At 47.6% G+C, this 18,483-nt stretch overlaps 1 protein-coding gene and 1 long non-coding RNA gene across 2 annotated transcripts; one reads left to right on the plus strand and one right to left on the minus strand.

Moving 5' to 3' along the window:
- Nucleotides 1–2,885: 2,885 nt before the first annotated feature.
- Nucleotides 2,886–14,842, minus strand: Plac9 (placenta associated 9). The gene is made up of 4 exons (XM_003473615.5): nucleotides 14,518–14,842; nucleotides 5,131–5,228; nucleotides 3,977–4,100; nucleotides 2,886–3,649 (listed from the first exon to the last, which is right to left on the minus strand). Exons 1-4 carry the CDS (start codon nucleotides 14,564–14,566, stop codon nucleotides 3,639–3,641), a joined length of 282 nt encoding a protein of 93 aa, XP_003473663.2. The 5' UTR covers nucleotides 14,567–14,842; the 3' UTR covers nucleotides 2,886–3,638.
- LOC106028537 (uncharacterized) lies at nucleotides 6,640–12,837 on the plus strand. Its single transcript, XR_001202157.3, has 2 exons — nucleotides 6,640–7,980; nucleotides 12,588–12,837. It is a non-coding gene; the product is annotated as an uncharacterized LOC106028537 (long non-coding RNA).
- Nucleotides 14,843–18,483: the final 3,641 nt, after the last annotated feature.

Here is an 18,483-nt window from a genome sequence, read left to right on the forward strand (position 1 = left end):
TGACCTTCCCCACACAGCGTTCCATTGTCATCGATGTAGTCTGTGCTTGGGCACCAGCGATTCAGGCGTGAAAACTATTGCTAAAAATCATGTCATACAAAATTTTACGATCTTATGGGGTTACATTACTAGCTTTTCATGCTTGTGTCAAATCAGTTGTAAAAAGAAACTCAGCTGAAGAAAGCCATGAAGAACTGAAGGAAGCCATGAAGACCTGAAGAAATCCAGTAGAACCAAATGGAGATTATCAATAAAAAGACAAATTATAAAAAGGATTGAAGTTAGAACTGAACAGCTGACAAGCATAATAACAAATGAAAAATTCACTAGCGGGGTTCAATAGAAGTTTTTAGAAGAAAGAACAAAGAATCAGCAAACTTTAAGATAGATCAGTTGAGAGTATACAGTCTATGGAACAGAAAGGAAAAAAAATTAAAAACTAAGCCCAAGAGACAGATGGGTCACTGTCAAGTTTACCAGTGTATATAGAATGGAAATCACAGGAGAGGAAAAAGAAGATATCAAAAATATTTTGAAAAAAAACAATGAAAACTTGCAAATGTGATGCAAGACATTAATATTCAGAGCCAAGACTCAATAAATAGGATAAAATCAGATGGATCCACATTAAGGCACAGTATAACCAAAAAAGACAAGGACCAGGAGAATCTTAAAAGTAGAGAAATAATTTCTTCTGTCCAGGGGATTTTCATGAAGATTGATGGTCATTTTTCCCCACAAAAAAACATGGCAATCAGAAAGCAATAGATGACACATTCAGTGCATGGAAGAAAAGCTGTATTGGCCAAGGTTCCTACATCTGGCAAATTACCCTCCAAGAGTAAAGCAAAAATGAAGACACCAGGCATAAGCAAAGACCTGTTGCCAGTTAGACTTGCCATACAAAAATTGCTAATGCTTATCAAGCTGAAAGGTTCCTGGATAGTAACTCAGATGTACGTAAAGACATAAAGAACACCACTGAAGGTAATGATATAGGTAAATAATAAAAGTATTAATGTGTGTTTTGACTTGGAACTACTGTTTTTCTCCACATGATTCAAGGGGCAATCATGCCAAACAATAATTATACTGATATCGGTGGGCACAAAATGTGTAAAGTTGTATTTTACGACAGTAACAACATAGGGGTGGGTGTTGGAGATACATAGAAACACAGTTCTTGTATACTATTAGAACACTGTGTTAACTCAAACTAGATTATTACTAAACAGGAGGTTAATTATAGTCAAACAAACCACTCAGAAAATAACTAAAAAAGGGACATAAGTGAGAAAAGGATAAAAAAGATGTACTGAGAGCCATCTGTAACAAAGTATGACATACTAGAAGAATTGAGGAGCAGTTCTGATTATGTAACACGGAAGAGCTGAGCATGAGGGCAAACGTTTGTAATCTCAGCACTTGGGAGGGTGAGGTAGGAGGATTGCTATGAGTTTGAGGCCAGGCCGAACTATGTAGTGAGACCTCTCTCCCTCTCTCTCAAAAAAGTAGCATTACTTTAAAAATACATGGAATAAACTCCAATTAAAAGATAGACATCGTAGGGCTGGGGATTTAGCTCAGCGGCATAAGCGCCTGCCTTGCAAGCACGGGGTCGTGAGTTCGATATCTGGTACCGATAAAAAAAAAAAAGACGGACATTGGCAGAACTGATAACAGATTTTTCCTAGACTCAGTTACTAAGTCAGGAATGCAGGGCGAACATTGCCAGTAAACTTACAGAAATAAGAGCAAGGTAAGGAAGTACTGCAAACAATTGTGTGCCAACTCTTAGACAATCTAGAGCAAATGGATAAAGTCCTAGAAACACAAAAATTGTCAAAACTGACTCAAAGAAAAAAACAGAAAATCTGGGTAGATCTATAACAAATACAGAGATTAGGTTAGTTGGATAAAGCCGAGCCCAGATCCAGATGGCTTCCCTGGTGAATTCTTTCACATGTTTAAAGAGAAATGAAAACCAGTCCTTCTCAAACTCTTCCAAAATAAATAGAAGAGCAGAAGAAAACACTTCCTAATTCATCCTATAAGACCAGAATTATCCTGATACCAAAGCCAAGGACATTGCAAGGAAATTACAGACCAGCAGCTCTCAGAATATAGGTGCAAAAATCCTTGCCAAACGCTAGCAAACCGATCCAGCTACACATTAAAAGGGCTGCATGGTATAATGAGCAATTTTCTCCAGAAATGCCAGGATCATTCAACGTATGAAAATTAACCAGTGTCACATGCTGCTAATAATGAAGGGACGGGGTGGTGCATGCTTGTAGTCCTAGCTACCTGGGAGGCAAGGGCAGGAGAGAGGCAAGTCTGAGACCAGCCTGGGAACACAGTGAGACCTTATTTCTGAAATGAAATGGGAACCACACTCCCATCCCTGGGCATGATCATCTGCATTGTTTTCTAGTGCAGAGAAAGCATTTGAGAAATCCAACACTCTTTAAAATGCTCAAGGATCTAAGAATACAAGGGAGATTTCTCCATCAGATAGAGGGTATCTGTGAAAACCCCCACGCCTGACTCTGCCAGTGGGAACGTAAAATGGCACAGTTGCTGCACAAAATAGCTCAGTGTTTCCTCCAAAAAGTGGAAAATTTCTTTCCACCCATGCAGCAACTTCCCTCCTAGGCATACACTCAGGAGAAATGAAGCCATGTGTCCACACGAGAACCTGTGTATGAACCGTTCATGACAGCATTACATAATAGCCGGAAAGTGCCAACAACCTGTCGTGTTCTGAGAGATGGAGGGGTGAAGTGTGTCCTGGAACATAACTCGACCATAGCCAGGAATGAAGAATTGACAGAGACTACAATGTTAATGAACCATATGCATCGAAAGAAGCCAGATACAAAAGGTTGCGTCTTGCATGGCTCCATTTATATACAGTGAGGAATACAGGCAAGTCCATCACAACAGAAAGATTTGTGGGTTCCAGGGGTGGTGGCACACGACACGGGAAGTGACTGTTTAATTGACCCAGGGTTTCTTTTTGGGTTGATACAAATGTTTTGGAATTCAAGATGGTTGATGTACTGGAAGCCACTGATTTTGTAGTTTTAAATGGCTAAAATTGGGGAATTTGTTACATGAATGTTGTTGCAATAGGAATAAGGGGCTGGGGATATAGCTTGGGATAGAGTGGAACTCAATCCTCAGCCCAGGGGTGAGAGGTGGTGGGTTGTGTGCACCGCAGACCTCTGGAGATCATATCAAAGTGCAGATTGGGGCTCAAGAGGACTGGGGGGAGGGGTTCCAAGAGCTTGTGTTTGTGACAAGCTTTCAGGTGGCATTGTTGCTCCTCTTGACCCCAGGTCCAGTAGTAAGGCTGTGTTCCCTTAGGTGACTGACCACAGCGTCCTGCCTTTGGATGACCCCTGCTCAATCTGTCCCTATAAAGAAGTAGGCTAAAGCACAGATAGCCAGAGCCTAGCGGGGGATGGGGCCTTAGGGCGGGGACCCCAGGGAGGAGGACTGTGGTTATGGGGTGATTCTGTCAGTAGACACAGGAGACCGGGGGAGTAATTTTTATTTCTTCGTGCAAATGGGGAAGGGGTGACGCTGTCCTCAGAGGGGTGCTGTCCAACGGGCATCACCTCCAGCAGCTGGGCTCAGAAGTGATCTGGAAGAAAGGGGTGGCCCAGCGTGGGTAGCCTGGAGTAGCGAAGGCCCCTCGTCCCCGGAGCCCAGCAGCTTGCCTGACCCTGGTGGGGTGGAGCGGGGAGCTGAGGTCCCGGGGGAAGAGGAGCAGGGAGGAAGCAGGGGACAACGCCACCGGTGCCCACCAGGGGGTGCCATCTTCCCTAAGGCAGTCTCGGGTGCAACTGGAGGGGGTCTAGGAAAGGGAGACGGAAGGAGACACAGCCGAGAGGCGTCTCCAGCAAAGGAAGGCTGGGCGATTCCCCTTGAGTGACAGGCTTGGGGGTTTCCTCTGTGCCCAGCCACTCACCACTCTCGAGGAGGTCGGGGGCCGGGCTGTAGGGCATCGCGGGCAGGTTCCACGCCAGCTCCTCCAGCAGCCCCAGCAGGCTTTTCACCTGGGCCTCCAGGTGCTCTGTGGTCTTCTCCACCGTCTGCATGGAGAGGTGGGACAGAGTCAAGGACCAGAGGGGACAATCTTCCCAGGTGGCAGCCTCCCAAGAACCACGGTGTGCAGAGGGAAGGGACCCTGTTGAGGGTCCAGATCCTCCTCGACCGGCTCTGCCCTCCCTGCCTCAGTCTCCCCAGAGGACAGCATCCTGGGGGCTCGCCCCTGAAGCCCTTCTCTGTCTAGCGCTGGGCGGTCTTAATCCCAAACTGCACCCGGGTCTCCAGAGCACCGGTTTTCCTGTGGGACCGCGCGGCCTGGGCTCACATTCCTTTCGTTGCCCTGCCCCCTGGTGGCATTTCTGCCAAAGAGCAGGTCTGGGATTTTGACATTTTTTTCCCCCCTTTACTCAGTTTTTAATGGATTTTTTGCTCCACTGATCTTGTGGGCATCTGATGCGACTTACAGAACTCTTTAGATGCAAAAATTAAAACATATAGGACTAATAAGTATATCAAATACTTCATAACATTATTCTAGTGTTAAAAATTAAAAATTGATATTGTTTATTAAGTCATTAAATAACATGACCTAACATCAGGCCTCATGCAGTCATTCTGGCCACATGAGGATTGCAAATGACATTGTGAGATACTCACAGCAACAATAATGGGATGAAATCTGTGACTTTTTTCATGGTACTGGTAATATTACTATGGACTGGAAAGGCACTTTTCATTGAAGGTTTATGACATAAAGACATAAACCTCCACAGGCTTATAAACCTCAATTTTTGAGTTATGGCTGTACCACAAAACATGATGGTCAAACTTTCACCTGCTCTAATTTTGGAGAGACCAAAGGCTGGGTATAAGCAAGGCTGCAGGAAAGGAGAGGGTGTAGAGAGCTGGTCACCTGACGGCCCAGTTAGGGGTGTTTAACACAGGGGACAGAATCGGCCTGGACCTCCTGACATTGCAGAGCAGGGTGGCATCCGTGCCCCCAGAAATCCACCAGCAAGGCAGGTGGTCGCAAAGATTCCTGTCCCCTGTCCCAGCCCCATTTCAAGTTATTACCTCCTCCATGACGTCTAAGCGACTCTGGACAGCCACAAGTCTGTCACAGCCTGTGCTCCAAGCTGGGTCTCCTTGGGAGGCACTGAGAGGCTCAGCAGCTATGGGGAAACAAGCCTTGTCAGAGTGGGACCCTCAGTTTCCCTTTAGCCCAGAGACTCTCACAAAATCCTGGGTGTAAGTGAGGTGGGTCCTGACACAGCCCTAAGGCCAGCAGCAAATAGTCATTTGACTATGTGGCCACAGCCCCCTATAGACCTGAGGGTGTGAGGCAATGCCTGGGCCGGGTGAGGTCAGCAAAGGAGAGGTTTCAGCCCAGGAGATGCAGAGGCAGGAGATTCCAGGCTCCTAGGACTAATGCTCCCGGAAGCGTGCTAGCAGATGGGACAGGGATCCTGGCATCAAACCAAAGGGTATAACTGTACCCCAAGGCCTTCATCAGTCAAATACAGTGCTCAGAGGATTATTTCAGTGGATGAATATTCTGAATTTTTAAATACAGAGAATGGATTGGAAGCATGTGTTTTGGAGGCAGGAAGATGCTGCAGGAATCAGGATATGAAGTGATAGTGATGGACAGTACCAAGAGGAATAGAAGGGAAGAAAGCGAGTGGGGATGTATGAGCTGTCTGTTAGCACTGATCACATTGGCATGTGATGTGTGTTAGTGTGCACCACATAAAGTGAACACTAAGCAAGTATGTTAATTCAATTAGCTCCCCAAGAGCCCGTCTCTATTTCCTGTTTACCTGCGGGGAAGTTGAATCACAGAAGGGTGAAATGCCGTGTTTGACGTTACACTGACAGGAAATAGAAGAGTTGAGATTGTGGTACTAGAGATTGAACCCAGAACCTTTACACTGAGCTACACCCCCAGCCCTTTTTAAATGTTTCACTAAATTGCCCACTCTGGGAACTTTTGATTCTCCTGCCTCAGTTTCCCAGAGTGCTGGGATTATAGGTGTGCACCATCACACCCGGCTGCACGTACAAACCCTTAATCTGTCCTTTCCATATCCAGCCTTGATTCCTCCTGGCACCAAAGTCTTCACAGCAGAAACCTTAGAGCCTTGTTCTGAGTACATTTTGCAGGGCTCATGGCTCCGAGCTGCTTGGGGCATTAGAGTCGGTTGGACCACTGGAGAGCACTAACCCTCAGGAAGCAGGGTGCTGTCCCAGCTGTCTACAGAGCAAAGAGCTTTACAGATTCTGCAGAGGGTGACAAGGGCAGCATAGCCTAATGTAGGAGGGTGGCAGCCTGCAGAGGACTGGAAAAGTTAGCCACAGAAACACCCCGGGTTGGCAGTGTAGTGGGCCCCACAACCAAGTCCTCTGGGAATGTTCACTAGTATTGCTAATGTCATGAAGGCAATCTGAGTGCTGTTTACAGAGAAACAGCAGTAAGTATGTGATCCTGCTAGTATCAAGTGAGACAGCTACAGTAATACTGCCCAGGACAAATCAGACATTAACATACTGTGATAACCAGTTATGTACCACTCTTGATCCTAGAGAAAAGGCAGACTCCTCAGCCTTCCATCACAGACCCATTGGCCTCCTGATACAAACTCACATGGGACTCTGCAGTAAGCTCCAGAACTCTGAGTCGATGCTTCAGATCTCCGTGTGCAGAGTGACCCTCTGCACCCTCCCACACACAACTCTATGAGTGGCTATTACTTACAAGAAGATGACAGAGTGCACAGTAAATGGCCTCTCCAAGATTTGATGTCCAGATGCTGGAATACAGCAAGAGAAGGAGGGACGTGAATCCCTGGGCCCCAGCAAGGACTGAAGTGAGAACTGAAACCCATGGGGAGAGCGAAGAGAGAGACCTCAGTGCAGAGGAAGGAGGGAGCAAGGGGAGCTTTCTCCCGAGCCTTGATCATTGTGTGGGAAAGGCAGCTCGAACCTGCGGATGCCCAGTGGCTGCTGGCCACCGCAGAGGCCTCCACAGAGAAATGTACCAGAAGATGCGAGCAGTGGACACAGCAAACTACAGTAGCTGAGAAGATCTTCATGTTCACATGTCTGTCCTAGGAGAGAGCAACCAGCCGGTAGTGTGGCCATTTTCACTATATTGGTTCTCCCTACCCAAGAACAAGGGATAGCTTTTAATTTTTTGATATCGTCTTCAATTTCTTTTTTTTTTTTTTCCAGTGTACTGCAGTTTTCAATGTTGAGGTCTTTTACTTCTTTTGTTAGATTGATTCCTAGGTATTTCATTTTTTATGCTATTGTGAAGGGTGTTGTTTCCCTGATTTCTCTCTCAGTGTTTGTTATTCGGATATAGGACAGCTACTGACTTTTGAGTGTTGACTTTGTATCCAGCTATGAGACTGAATTTGGTTATTAAATTTAATACTCTTTTGGTGGATTTCTGGGGTCTTCTATGTAGAGCATCACGTTATCTGCTATTAGATACCCCCGCAGTGGGTTTCGAATCTCCTGCTTGGGTAACTGTGCTCAGGGGGAAAGAAAATAAAGCACGAGACAAGAATTGCAAAAGAGAGGACTCCGGGATGATCAGTGTCCTCTAGGAGCGAACACTCTACGTCTCCAGCTAGCCACCATTTTATTAGCAGTGCAAGGTCAGCGGGCGGAAACTCGGATCCTGGAACTTGCTCCTGAAGCTTGGCCAGGAAGGCAGGGAGCTCAGATCACCAGGCCGAGAGAAGCAAGCGTTACTGTGTCAGCTCTGTTTTCTTAAGAGCTGGAGAAACACAGCAATGCTTGTAGCCGGAGGGACAGGAAGGAGACTGAGGAATGTGTTTCCTGAGGAGATGGAGGCCAAGAAATGCAGGGGTGATCCGTGGAGGGAGAACAAAGGGGGTGCGGTGAAAGCAGGGAAAGGTAAGCTTCCTAGAGGGCCCCTCAATGGCCTCCCTAAGTGGAGATCTTTTGCTGGAAATTTCTGTAGAAAAGAGAGACTGTGACTAAATTTTCAGGAACCCTGGGAGTGTGTTGTTAAACCAGTAAGTGTAGTGCTAATAGTTACATATGTAAATCAGCAAATCTTTTGTTCTTTGAGAGCCACTTTATCAGGGTGGGTTGAGAGGGGAAGGAGAGTACAAAGGGCGTGAGAAGGGGACCTGGACAGTAGCAGGTGAGGGGGACTGCACAATTGGACTGATGGGCATCTGTTGGTGGAGTCTGGCTTTTGAATGTCCCTGAGGCACACGCATTAAAGGTTGGGTCTCCAGGGCGGCTCTATCAGGAGGCAACATGGACCCCTCAAGGTTGAGCCTTGTGGGAAGATCTTAGGTCACCTCAAATGAGTCCTGAGACCCTGGTCTTTTCTTTTTATTCTTCCTGGATGATGAAGTGAGAGGCTTTGTCTTGTCTCACAGAAACCCATGGACTGGTACCTCCCAAGCCATGAGCCCAGCAACCCTTTCCTCTTTATAGCTGGCTGCCTCAGGCATTTCATTACAGTGATAGCAAGCTGAGGAATACAGTGCTTTGGTGGAGACCAGTTTGGTTGCTAAATTCTCCTTTTCGTGATTCCCACCCCCTGAACTTTGAAAACCCTCTTCAAATGACAATGGTGCTATTATTGAATTGCTGGGTAGGGTAGGGGTGAGGTTATAACTGCATGCTCACTACGGTTATAAGAGGAGTCTTTCAGAGACCTATGCTGAAAAATTTACCACTGAAATGCAAGAGTATCTTGGATTGACTTAGAAATTCTCCAGGCCTGGAGTGTGGGGATGAGAGGAGAGTGGGTAGATGGACTCTCAGGATCAGGGTGATGGGCCTGTGGGGTGTGGGGCGGGTTAGATGTTTTCCATGGTAAGAGCCAGCTGTCTGGGGTAACCGGCAGGGCAGAACCCTGGGGGGCTGAGCACCCCGGTGTGAAGTGATAGGGAGATGGAGAAGGGAGTGGGAGCCCTCTTCTGGCTCTGACTGGAGAGGCTGCCACAGGCCTGGAAGTGGGCCTGGTCAGTGGACCCTGGAATCTGACCCATTTTAGTGATACTGAAGTGCTTTGCCAGAGGGGAAGGACCTCGGGGTGGCAGGAAGCACTGTCCCCATCCACAGGGGGCTGAGGGGCCTGGAAGGGGGCTGGCTGGATCTGGGACTGACCCCCATCTTTGGCCAAGTCATTCCCCTGAGTGTCACTTGCCCTCTTGCAGCCCCCAGGGTCCTCTTCCCCCACCCTGCGTCTCACAGCCTGTGCCAAGAGGAGCAACATGACCCCACAGCAAGCCGAGTGGGACTGCCAGCTGTGGGTGTCCCAAGCAGTCCGACTCCACCCCTCTGCCTTAGCCTCAGCCTGTCCCCTCCGTGCCTGCCAGGAGGTCTGACTTGGCCTCAGGATCCCTCCAGGGAAGAGGCCAGGCTGGGGTCGCTCTTGGAGCAGCTCAGCACTAATCTCTCACATCTGGACGAGGCCTTCCTTGCTCAGTGCACCCCAGCCCAACTGTCCATGAGCTAATCCGGGCCTCCGAGGAGCTCTTCGCACACAGAAAGCTTGGAGCGCGGCCCTGCCCCTTCCCCCCACAGAGGCCCCCATGGCTTTGGCTTGAATGCTTATACACACACACATACACACATGCACGAACACACATGGCTGTCAGGGCTGAACCAGAAGTGGCAAAGACGGGATGGACCTGAGCAGCCAAGGCTTTGGTCCCTAGTGCCCCTTCCTCCTTCCCTCCACCCTCCTGGCCCTGCCAGCTGGGAATGGACCTCCCCGGAAGTTGGGCTGCTTTTTCTGGCCTGGCTCCTGCCTGGGCCTGATATGCACCTGGACGGTGGCCATGAGTGGAGGAGCAATGCCTGTGTGTGAGAGCTGGCAGCTGGGTGGGACCCACAGGCCCTGGGAAAGCACCAGGCTGGTTGTCCTGTTTAAGAGATGTGGAGAGATATTCGGGAGGCTGAGGCAGGAGGACTGCAAGTTCCAGACCAGCCTGGGGAACTTAGTGGGATCCTGTCTCAAAATAAAATGGAAAAGACTTGGGATATAGCTCAGTATGAAGGCCCTGGGTTCAATCCCCACTGCCACACACAAACACACACACGCACACACACACACACACACACACATTCAAAGATGGGGCCCGTAAATTCTGTCCTGTGAGACACGCCTGCTACTCACAGGCCTTACAGGGAGATCTTTGCCTCGGACAGTCACACACTCAGAAAGCAACCACAGCTCAAGTGACTTCTGTGCAGTGGGTGAACAGCATCTTGGTAGCATTTTAAAAGGCGCTGTTTCACTCCTGAATCGTACAGTCATACTCTTGTGAGCAATGCTGGCCACTTGGGAGTTAATTATATTCGACCGCATTCAATGTAATAGAATAATAAATTTCACCACATTCAAAACTTATATAAATATTTGTGATTCATTCAAAACCATCAGTGGCTTTGTAAAAAAGGCAGCGGAGCACTATTCTGAAATGAGCATATGAAGAAATGTAATAAATGGAGCTGCCCAGGCTGAAACACTGGGGGAGCCCGGAGCTCGGAGACAAAGGTCACAGCCCAAGGAACATTTTTACTGTGTTTTGTTTAGGAAGGGATGCGTCCTATTTTGCCTCTTTCTGGGATCTGTTTCTAGATCTGGACTCAAGCTTTGTGAGTCACTGAGTGCTTACCAATTCTGTTTCCCGTTACGTTTGTATTTTACTCAGGGTACGAGTCAAGCTGTCATAACAAAGAGCCCCTGTCAATTACACCCAGTCTGTTCTTCTCTTGTGGGTCAGTGAAGAGCCAGACTGGCCAGTGGCCACACTGGCAGGCGGCTCTGCTCCAGTCTGCACCGGAAGGAGGATCCTCTTAGCTCTGTATAGTATGTGTTCAAACCACTGAACTGTGATACAGTAAGTCCCTGGCCCACAAACAAGTTTCCTGCCAGGTAAACGTCTGCAAGTTGGATTTGTTTCTAGGTCCAACAAAGTGAGCCTCACCTACCTTTGACACACACATATAAAGTACATTGCTTTGCTCTTCCTGGCGATCCTCTCCACAGTGCCACTGCCTTTCTCTTGCTTTTAGACATCTTGGGCTCTGAGCACTGTGCTACTGAACGCTACCCTCTTTACAGTAAGTGCCCAGCAGCACAGCTGGGCAGAGTCCGGCAGACACATAACCTACTTCCGCAATTTGCTCACATCTATCCATGTTTGTAATGCAAGGTTGGTTTGTACCTGTGAAAGTTCACAACTCAAGTGTTCTTAAATCAGAGACTTACTGTCTACTAAAACATTCCAGTGGGATGTGCACACCTGTAATCCTAGCTTTGGAGGCTGAGGCAGGAGGATTGCAGCGAGTTTGAGGCCAGCCCGAACTGCGTAGTGCAATCGTACCTCAAAAACAATTTAAAAACCCACAGATAACACAACTTGATGCTTTGTACTTGGTATGTGAAGTACTTTTACAGATCAGTTTGAAAAATCTCAACACAGAAATCGATAAAGTCTAAAACAGTTTACAAAAATCTGTAGAAATGACCAAAATACTTTTGAAGAAATAGCCCAACTTCAGCGGCAATGAAAGAAATGCAAACTAAAATAATACAGCATACAGGACCTTTGCAAAAAAAATAAGTCAAGTAGGAATAGATCAGTTTTCTAGATGTCATCATCAGTCGATAATAGAAAATACGCAGGATAGATAAACAATTAGATGATACCAGGATGAGGAAATTAGCAGAAAAAAAAAAAAAAAGTAAAAATCTTCTTAGGACAAACTTAGCTTCTCCAACAAATAAATTTTAAGAATAAAAAGAGGTGAGGGAGAACTTATATTTTAAACAGAGTTAACCAATGCAATGCAGGAGACCTTCCTTAGATCAAACAAATGATGTCTAAAAACATCGCCACCAAGCACACGTAAACACTGATTGAAAATCTGAAGGTAAGGAGTTATTAATTCCTGAATGTGGTAATGGCATTGCAGTTCTGTTTATTAAGGGTACTTATCTTTTTTTTTTCTGAGACAGGGTCTTACTATGCAGTTCAGGCTGGCCTTGAGCTCACTTTGTAGCCCAGGCTGGTCTTGAACACGCAATGATCTTCCCCCCTGAGCCTCCCGAGTGCTGGGATTACAGGCGTGAGCCAGTATGCCCGGCTAAGAGTACTTATCTTTTAGAGATGCACAGTAACTATTTACAGGTGGGAATACATGGCGCTTGGAATTTCCTTTAAAATAATTCAGGGAAGAGAGCGGAGATGGGCTTGTGCATGAATGAGACGGGGCATGCACTAATATTTATAGCAAGGTTCATGGTATGTTGTTGGGTTCCACTTTTACCTACCATTATTTTGTATCCAAATATTTTCCTAATCCAAGGTAAGAAAAACTGCACTCCATAAACATGCACAACTACTATGTGTCAAATAAAAATGAAAAAATATTTTTAAAAGGAAAACATTACTTGTCCTAGTAGGTATTTTCTAGCAAGAGTTAAAAGACATCATATTACGGTGTTACATGCATATTCATTTCTACAGGTACCTAAGCACAACTCATACCAGCTAAATCTTGGAAGCAGCCTACATGTCCATCAACAGATGAATAAATAAAGAAAATGTGCTATTTATACCCAGTGCAATACTACTCTGCCATGAAGGAAATCAACGAACCTCAAGACCAGAAAGTTAATTCAGACACACAAGCTTAAATACTGCATGCTTTCTCTTATGTGAAAGACTCGAAGTGTAAATAAATTACAGAGCAAAATAAAAGACAATAGGAAATAGGGAGATGGCTCTTTTGCAAATGGGAAGGAGACCAAAAGTTGAAGGGAGGCAGAGGGAGGTGACAAGGAAATGTAAAAAGAATTAAGGTGTGCTATGCACACGTCCCTCTGGTGGCACGGGCCCTGGGACCCAGATTCCAGGAGCTGAGAGGAGAAGGGGGAGGAGGTGGGCAGAGAGGAAGCAGCTGATTCTCCTTAACAGGTGGAGAAACCGAGGCTCGAGGGACCTGTGGAGGGATGTAACAGAATGCCAGGTTTCTTCCTTCCCCCAGTCACTGCAGCCAGTCTTGGGGAGGGATCCCTTCTCCCCAGTTCACAGAGGAGGAAACAGTACCAGGACATAATGAGATTTAGCCAAGGTAGGGATCACTCCGGGATGAGGGGGAGCTCAACCCCTCTGGTTACTGGCCCTGAATAGGAAAGTGGCTTCTGTTTGAGCAAAACGCACTTTTGCCTGCATGGGCACAAGGGCTTGGCTGAGGGCGAGGGTGTCAGGACCCTTGGTGAGGCCTGAACTCCTCGTTCACCTGAGCCACACCCTGGGTTTACAGGATGTGGTTTGCAAACTGTAAGGTGCATGCATGGGGTGCAGAGGCCTGGGGTGGATGCGCATCTGTGAGTACTGCCCTGGGCAGTACCCAGTAAAGCTGGGGCATGGCCTCCTCTTTCTTCCCAGTCCCTGGGAAGAAGGATCAGCACTGAGACCTCAGGCTGGGTAGGATGGTAAAGGGCACCATGCAGGGCAGGGAGCCCAGCGGTCCCAAGACCCTGCTGGCTTCTCCCTCCTGTACGTCCCCAGTTCAGCCCAAGACCCAGGGCAGCACGGAGCTCTCAGCACCAAGTCCACTTCCTGTCCAGAATGCAGAACCCCTCCTGCCACCAGGTCGCTCTCCTGGGGCCCCTATCTGTCTCGGAAAAGGCTGTGGTGCCCTCTGCAGCCAGCCTGGAGTGGAGCTGGTCCCTCAGAGCTGCCACGCCCTGCAGGCCAGGCATCTGCGCTGGCCTAGTCTCTTGGTGGTGGCCAGCTGGCCCTCACAGCTGGCCCTCACCACTCTCACCGGCTGCTCCTGCTCTCCTTTGGTCTCTCATAAGCCTTTCATTTTTCCTCAACAGCCCTGCCCTGCAGCGTTTCAGTTCTTTTTTCTCACTCTTATTTGCTTATTTATTTTGTGGTCCTGGAGACTGAGCCCAGGCTCTTCACACTGAGCTTCATCCTCAATCCTTTAAAAAATTTTTTTGAGGGCAGGGGCCATAGCTCAGGAACACAAGTGCCTGCCTGGCAGCACAAGGTCCTGAGGTCGATTCCCACTTCCCCCACCAAAAAAACTTCAGTTTTGAGATAGGATCTCACTAAGTCTTGGCATGAATTCGAGATCTTCCTGCCTCAGCTTTCTAGAGTGCTGAGAGTGAAGTATTCCTAGATGGGATGCTCACCACCCCGCCTGCTTTTTATTCTCCTTCATGTCTCTATCTCCAAAGCCCCTTCTGTTTCAGCCTCTTCTGTTTCCTTCCCTCTCTTTCTGTTTGTGCCTCTCTCTGTCCTGTTCCTCCTCTTTTAGTTTTCTCTCCAATCCTCCCTCTCTGCGTGTCTCCACGTCCCTGTGTACATCTCTCCATCCCTCTCCCTCCCTCTCTCCGGCTCCCACTCCTCCCAGGGCTCCCGGATCCCCAGCCCCACTCACCCGCGCGGAGCAGAGCGAGCCCGGCCAGCGCGCAGAGCAGCGGGCGCATGGTGCGAGCGAGCGCGGCGTCTGCCCGGGGATCGCGCCTGGCGGGCGGGGAGGAAACGAGCGCGGGCCGAGCCAAGATTCCTGGGCGGCTCCGGGCTTCCTGGTTGCAGGGAGCCCGCCCCTTCCAGAGGCCCCGCAGCCCCCAGCGGCCCGCACCCAGCTCGGGACCCCGAAGGCTTATCCTGCACCGCTGTGCCAGCCGGGCACAGGGGGCCGCCTGGAGCCCCGCGCCCACTGTGGTGCGCGAGGGGACGCGGTGCAAGGCGGGCGCTCCGGGACTCTTGGGAGCAGGCTGAGCTCGGGGAGCAGCGCCTTGCTTCCCTCCTCGCGTTTGCCACAGGACTGCACAGCATCCGAATCCAGGTCCCAGGCGTGGAAGCTCTTCTCAGTCTATCCACGAGCCAGAAACGGATGCGTGGCACTCAGGCTTAGTGTCTGCTTTCACAGAAACTCGCTGCCCTGGGAAAGAAGTGACCTCCCCACCCACACTATTCCCACGAGGCTCCTGTAGCTACAAAATAAGCTTGTAGCTGGTCAGGGTGGCAGAGCCTGCAATCCCAGCGCTCAGCAAGACTGAGGCAGGAGGATGAGGATGGATGGTAAGTTCGAGCCCAGCGGGGGTCACCTAGCGACTCAGTGAGGGGCTGTGGCTAAATAAAAGAAGGGCTGGGGAGATAGCTCCATGCAAAGCCCTGAGTTTGTTAGGTGGGTAGACATTCGCCTGCCTGAGGGAGGAAGGGAGTGGGGTTTCAAAATAATGTGCATTAAGTTCATTAAAGAAAGACTCCCAAGTACAATACGTGCGTCATCATTTGTTAGGTCTCAGACCTAAAACAGCTCTACAGAGCACAGTGATGTCTTAAGGTTGTGCATTTTGCACATTCCTTCTGGCCACCCAACTCCAGTGCAAGGCACACTGCATTCCTGATGCCATAACCCACAGCCGGATGATATAAAAAAGACAAATGGTCTTTAAAGACCCTCCTGCCTTGGGCTGGGGTCTGGTTTAAATTCAGCACTTATCTTTTGTGATTTTTTTTTTTTTTACGTGATTAAAGCCCCCAAGGAAACACAGACCATCTAAGAAGGACAGAAACATAGTTTGTAATCCCTAAGTAACTTCTAAGTAAAATGGTGACAAGCATCATAATCACTCCAGTTCTCTGGACCCCAAGAATAACTCTTGGTTTTGGATAAAAATGTATCCAAACTTGCCCAGCAGGCCTATAATCCTAGCACATGGGAGGCTGAGACAGAAAGATCACTGCGAGTGTGAAGCCAGCCTGGGCTACATGGTGAGTTCAAGGCCAGCCTGCAGAACATAATGAGACTCTGTCCCAAAAAACAAAAAAAAGTATTACACTCACACTCTGTGAAGAGGCCTTCAAGGTACTACCTGCTTTCGAGTTTGAATGTGCAACTGTCTGCATCCACCTTACAGTGAATTCTGCCTAGGCTTCTGCAGAGCCCATGTGTCTCCACTGAGTTCTTTCATCAAGGTCACAAATGTTGTAGTTAGGGGTTGTGCAGAGAACAACTAGAATCAGGACATAGAGTTTATAATATTATTTTTATGATGGTCATCAGGAGTTAACACAAGAAAGTGCAGGAAATCTGTCCACAACACCAAAGATATAGAATGTTTAGCCAAGAACCCGAATCCCACAGCAATGTCCCGCATAAGTCCAGATGAAGACATAGAGCTCATGACAGTGCCTCCTATGAGTCCAACTGGAGGTCCAGAGCCCACAAGAAGGACTCACACAGTCTCTTTTACGGATCTGTGCTGGGAAGGTTCAAAGGTCAGCGGTGGAAGCTAGAAAGTTTATGCCAGCAGGGTGAAGGAGCTGTGTTGGTGGATTGAGGGGTCTATGCTGGAGCTGAGAAGTCACACTCACAACAAAGACCAAGGTTGTCCTGAAAAGCACCACAGCCAATCCTCAGCTACATGGAGGCCCTGAGGTCCTCTGATGACAAGCACGGTTGGGCACATACCAGGAAGCCATGTGATGAGTTCATCCTGGAGACCAAGTGGCACACATCTTCCCCTCCGGAGCCAGGAAGCAGTGCTCGATGTGAGGACCAGAGCTTCTCCAGGAGAACCAACACCTCAAACAGCAACTCGTAGAAGAACCCACAATGCCTCAATGCCTCAACACAATAGCTTCTCCTTCTCCAAGTCTCTATTTATGCTGGCAACTTTCCTCAGGTGCGACATCTACACTCAGCACCATGCTGATATAATCGAGCATTAAGTTCTTAATCCATAACAACAAAGAACCAAACACCAAGGGTACCCAGCTTCCAGGTGACAGGTTCAAATCCCACTATTACAATAAATAATTAAGTGCACAATGAAATTTTAAAAAATAAAATGAGCATTGCTAACAATTTCATTTGAATCATGACTGATCAGAGATTGTGTAAGATGCTTGGTCAGTCCGAAGAATAGACTTAGATCCGTAATGCAGACAAATATTCTCAAAAGGAGATTTCTGGGGAGGGAGGAATAGGAACCAAGAGAACCTGTGGCAGGCAGAATTTGCCTATCTGCTGATGAGGTTATTCTGCATTGTTCTCAGTTACATGATTTACAAACTTCCAAAATAGCTCGTAAGTAAGAGATGGCACTGAGCCATTACTAATGGAATCACAACTGCAGTGTTCAGCAAAGGGTTAAACCTGGTGCCTGATAGTGTCAGGTAGAGTCTGGAGGAAATGGAAATAATTCCCACAGTCACACGTAATCGTGTTGTTACAGGAGTTAGAAAAGAAATATTATAGGCAGTCAGACAGTGCTGGGTCCTCGAAGGAACCAGTGCAGAAGGCAAGACACCTTGCAAGCTTGGAGGAAACAGAAAGCTCCAGCTGTAGGCCAGACCTGCAGACTAAAAATCAAGCCAGTACACCTACATCCTAAGGGTTGATATTCTAAATAGTTTTCTATCACCTTGAGGAAGCAGGGGGTCTCCATCCCAACGCCCTACAGGAAGAATCACTGTTCTTATGTGTTTATGTCCACTATATGTGTCTATAAGTGTTTATGTCCACTTATGTGACTCACTTCTCCTGATTTTTCCTCTGATTTAATCAATTTTACCCAAGCCATTAATCTTTTGTTTTTTGAACCGGGGATTGAACTCATGACCTCAAGCTTGACAGGCAGGCACTTGTGCGGCTGAGCTAAATCCCCATCCCTGAGCAATTAATCTTATGGGTTGACCACAGTTCTGTCCCACCTCATGCCCACCTTGGGAGTTCCTAAGTTTTCCCCACCTTAGACCTGCCTCACTTTGTGATTTTACTCCATAAAAGGTCTTTGGCAACCCCTTTGAGACCTCTTCTGTCTGTTTTGGACAGAAGCTTTCTTCCTCTCAATAAACATATTCTGCTTTTAACATCCGTTGTTCTTAAAATTCTTTCTTGGATTTTAGAGAACATAAACTCTAGTAGGTTGGGAGTTTCATTCCCCTGTATCACTGTCTGCCCTATAAGGAGTTCACTGTCTAATAACTTTCTTAAACGGCAGCTAAGCCTCGGGGTGGGTCATTTGCAGCCTACACCATCTCTCATCTGCACTGTGGGCGTGTAAAGGACACACTACATATCCATTCTGCAGAGCAAAACCTGCTCGGAAAGGTTAAGAACCTTGCTAATGGCCACACACCTACAAGGTTCTCAAGGCGGTGGGAGGAACCTAAATCTACCCTCTGTATAGAATTAAATTGCAGTTTTGCTGAGTACTGATTTGGAAAACGATTTTCAGGATGGGATTTACTGTGTAGCAACAATTTTTTTTTCTTTAAAAAAAGAACTTTAATTATGAAATATTTCTTTCTTTTTTTTATTTAAGGAGAAAAGAAAAAAAAGTGAAAGGGTACAAGTTATACAGATTTACAGAAGAAAAAAATGAACAGT

The sequence above is a fragment of the Cavia porcellus genome, unplaced genomic scaffold (genome assembly GCF_034190915.1).
Source record: "Cavia porcellus strain 051 isolate PalLab524CR breed Dunkin Hartley unplaced genomic scaffold, mCavPor4.1 scaffold_28, whole genome shotgun sequence".
Lineage (NCBI taxonomy): Eukaryota > Metazoa > Chordata > Mammalia > Rodentia > Caviidae > Cavia > Cavia porcellus.

Coding starts and splice junctions, on each gene's coding strand:
- Plac9 (XM_003473615.5), bottom strand. CDS start 14,566: ATGCGCCCGCTGCTCTGCGCGCTGGCCGGGCTCGCTCTGCTCCGCGCG. Junction 5,229..14,517: donor GCTCGCTCTGCTCCGCGCGG/GTGAGTGGGGCT, acceptor GTTTCCCCATAG/CTGCTGAGCCTCTCAGTGCC. Junction 4,101..5,130: donor GCTTAGACGTCATGGAGGAG/GTAATAACTTGA, acceptor CTCTCCATGCAG/ACGGTGGAGAAGACCACAGA.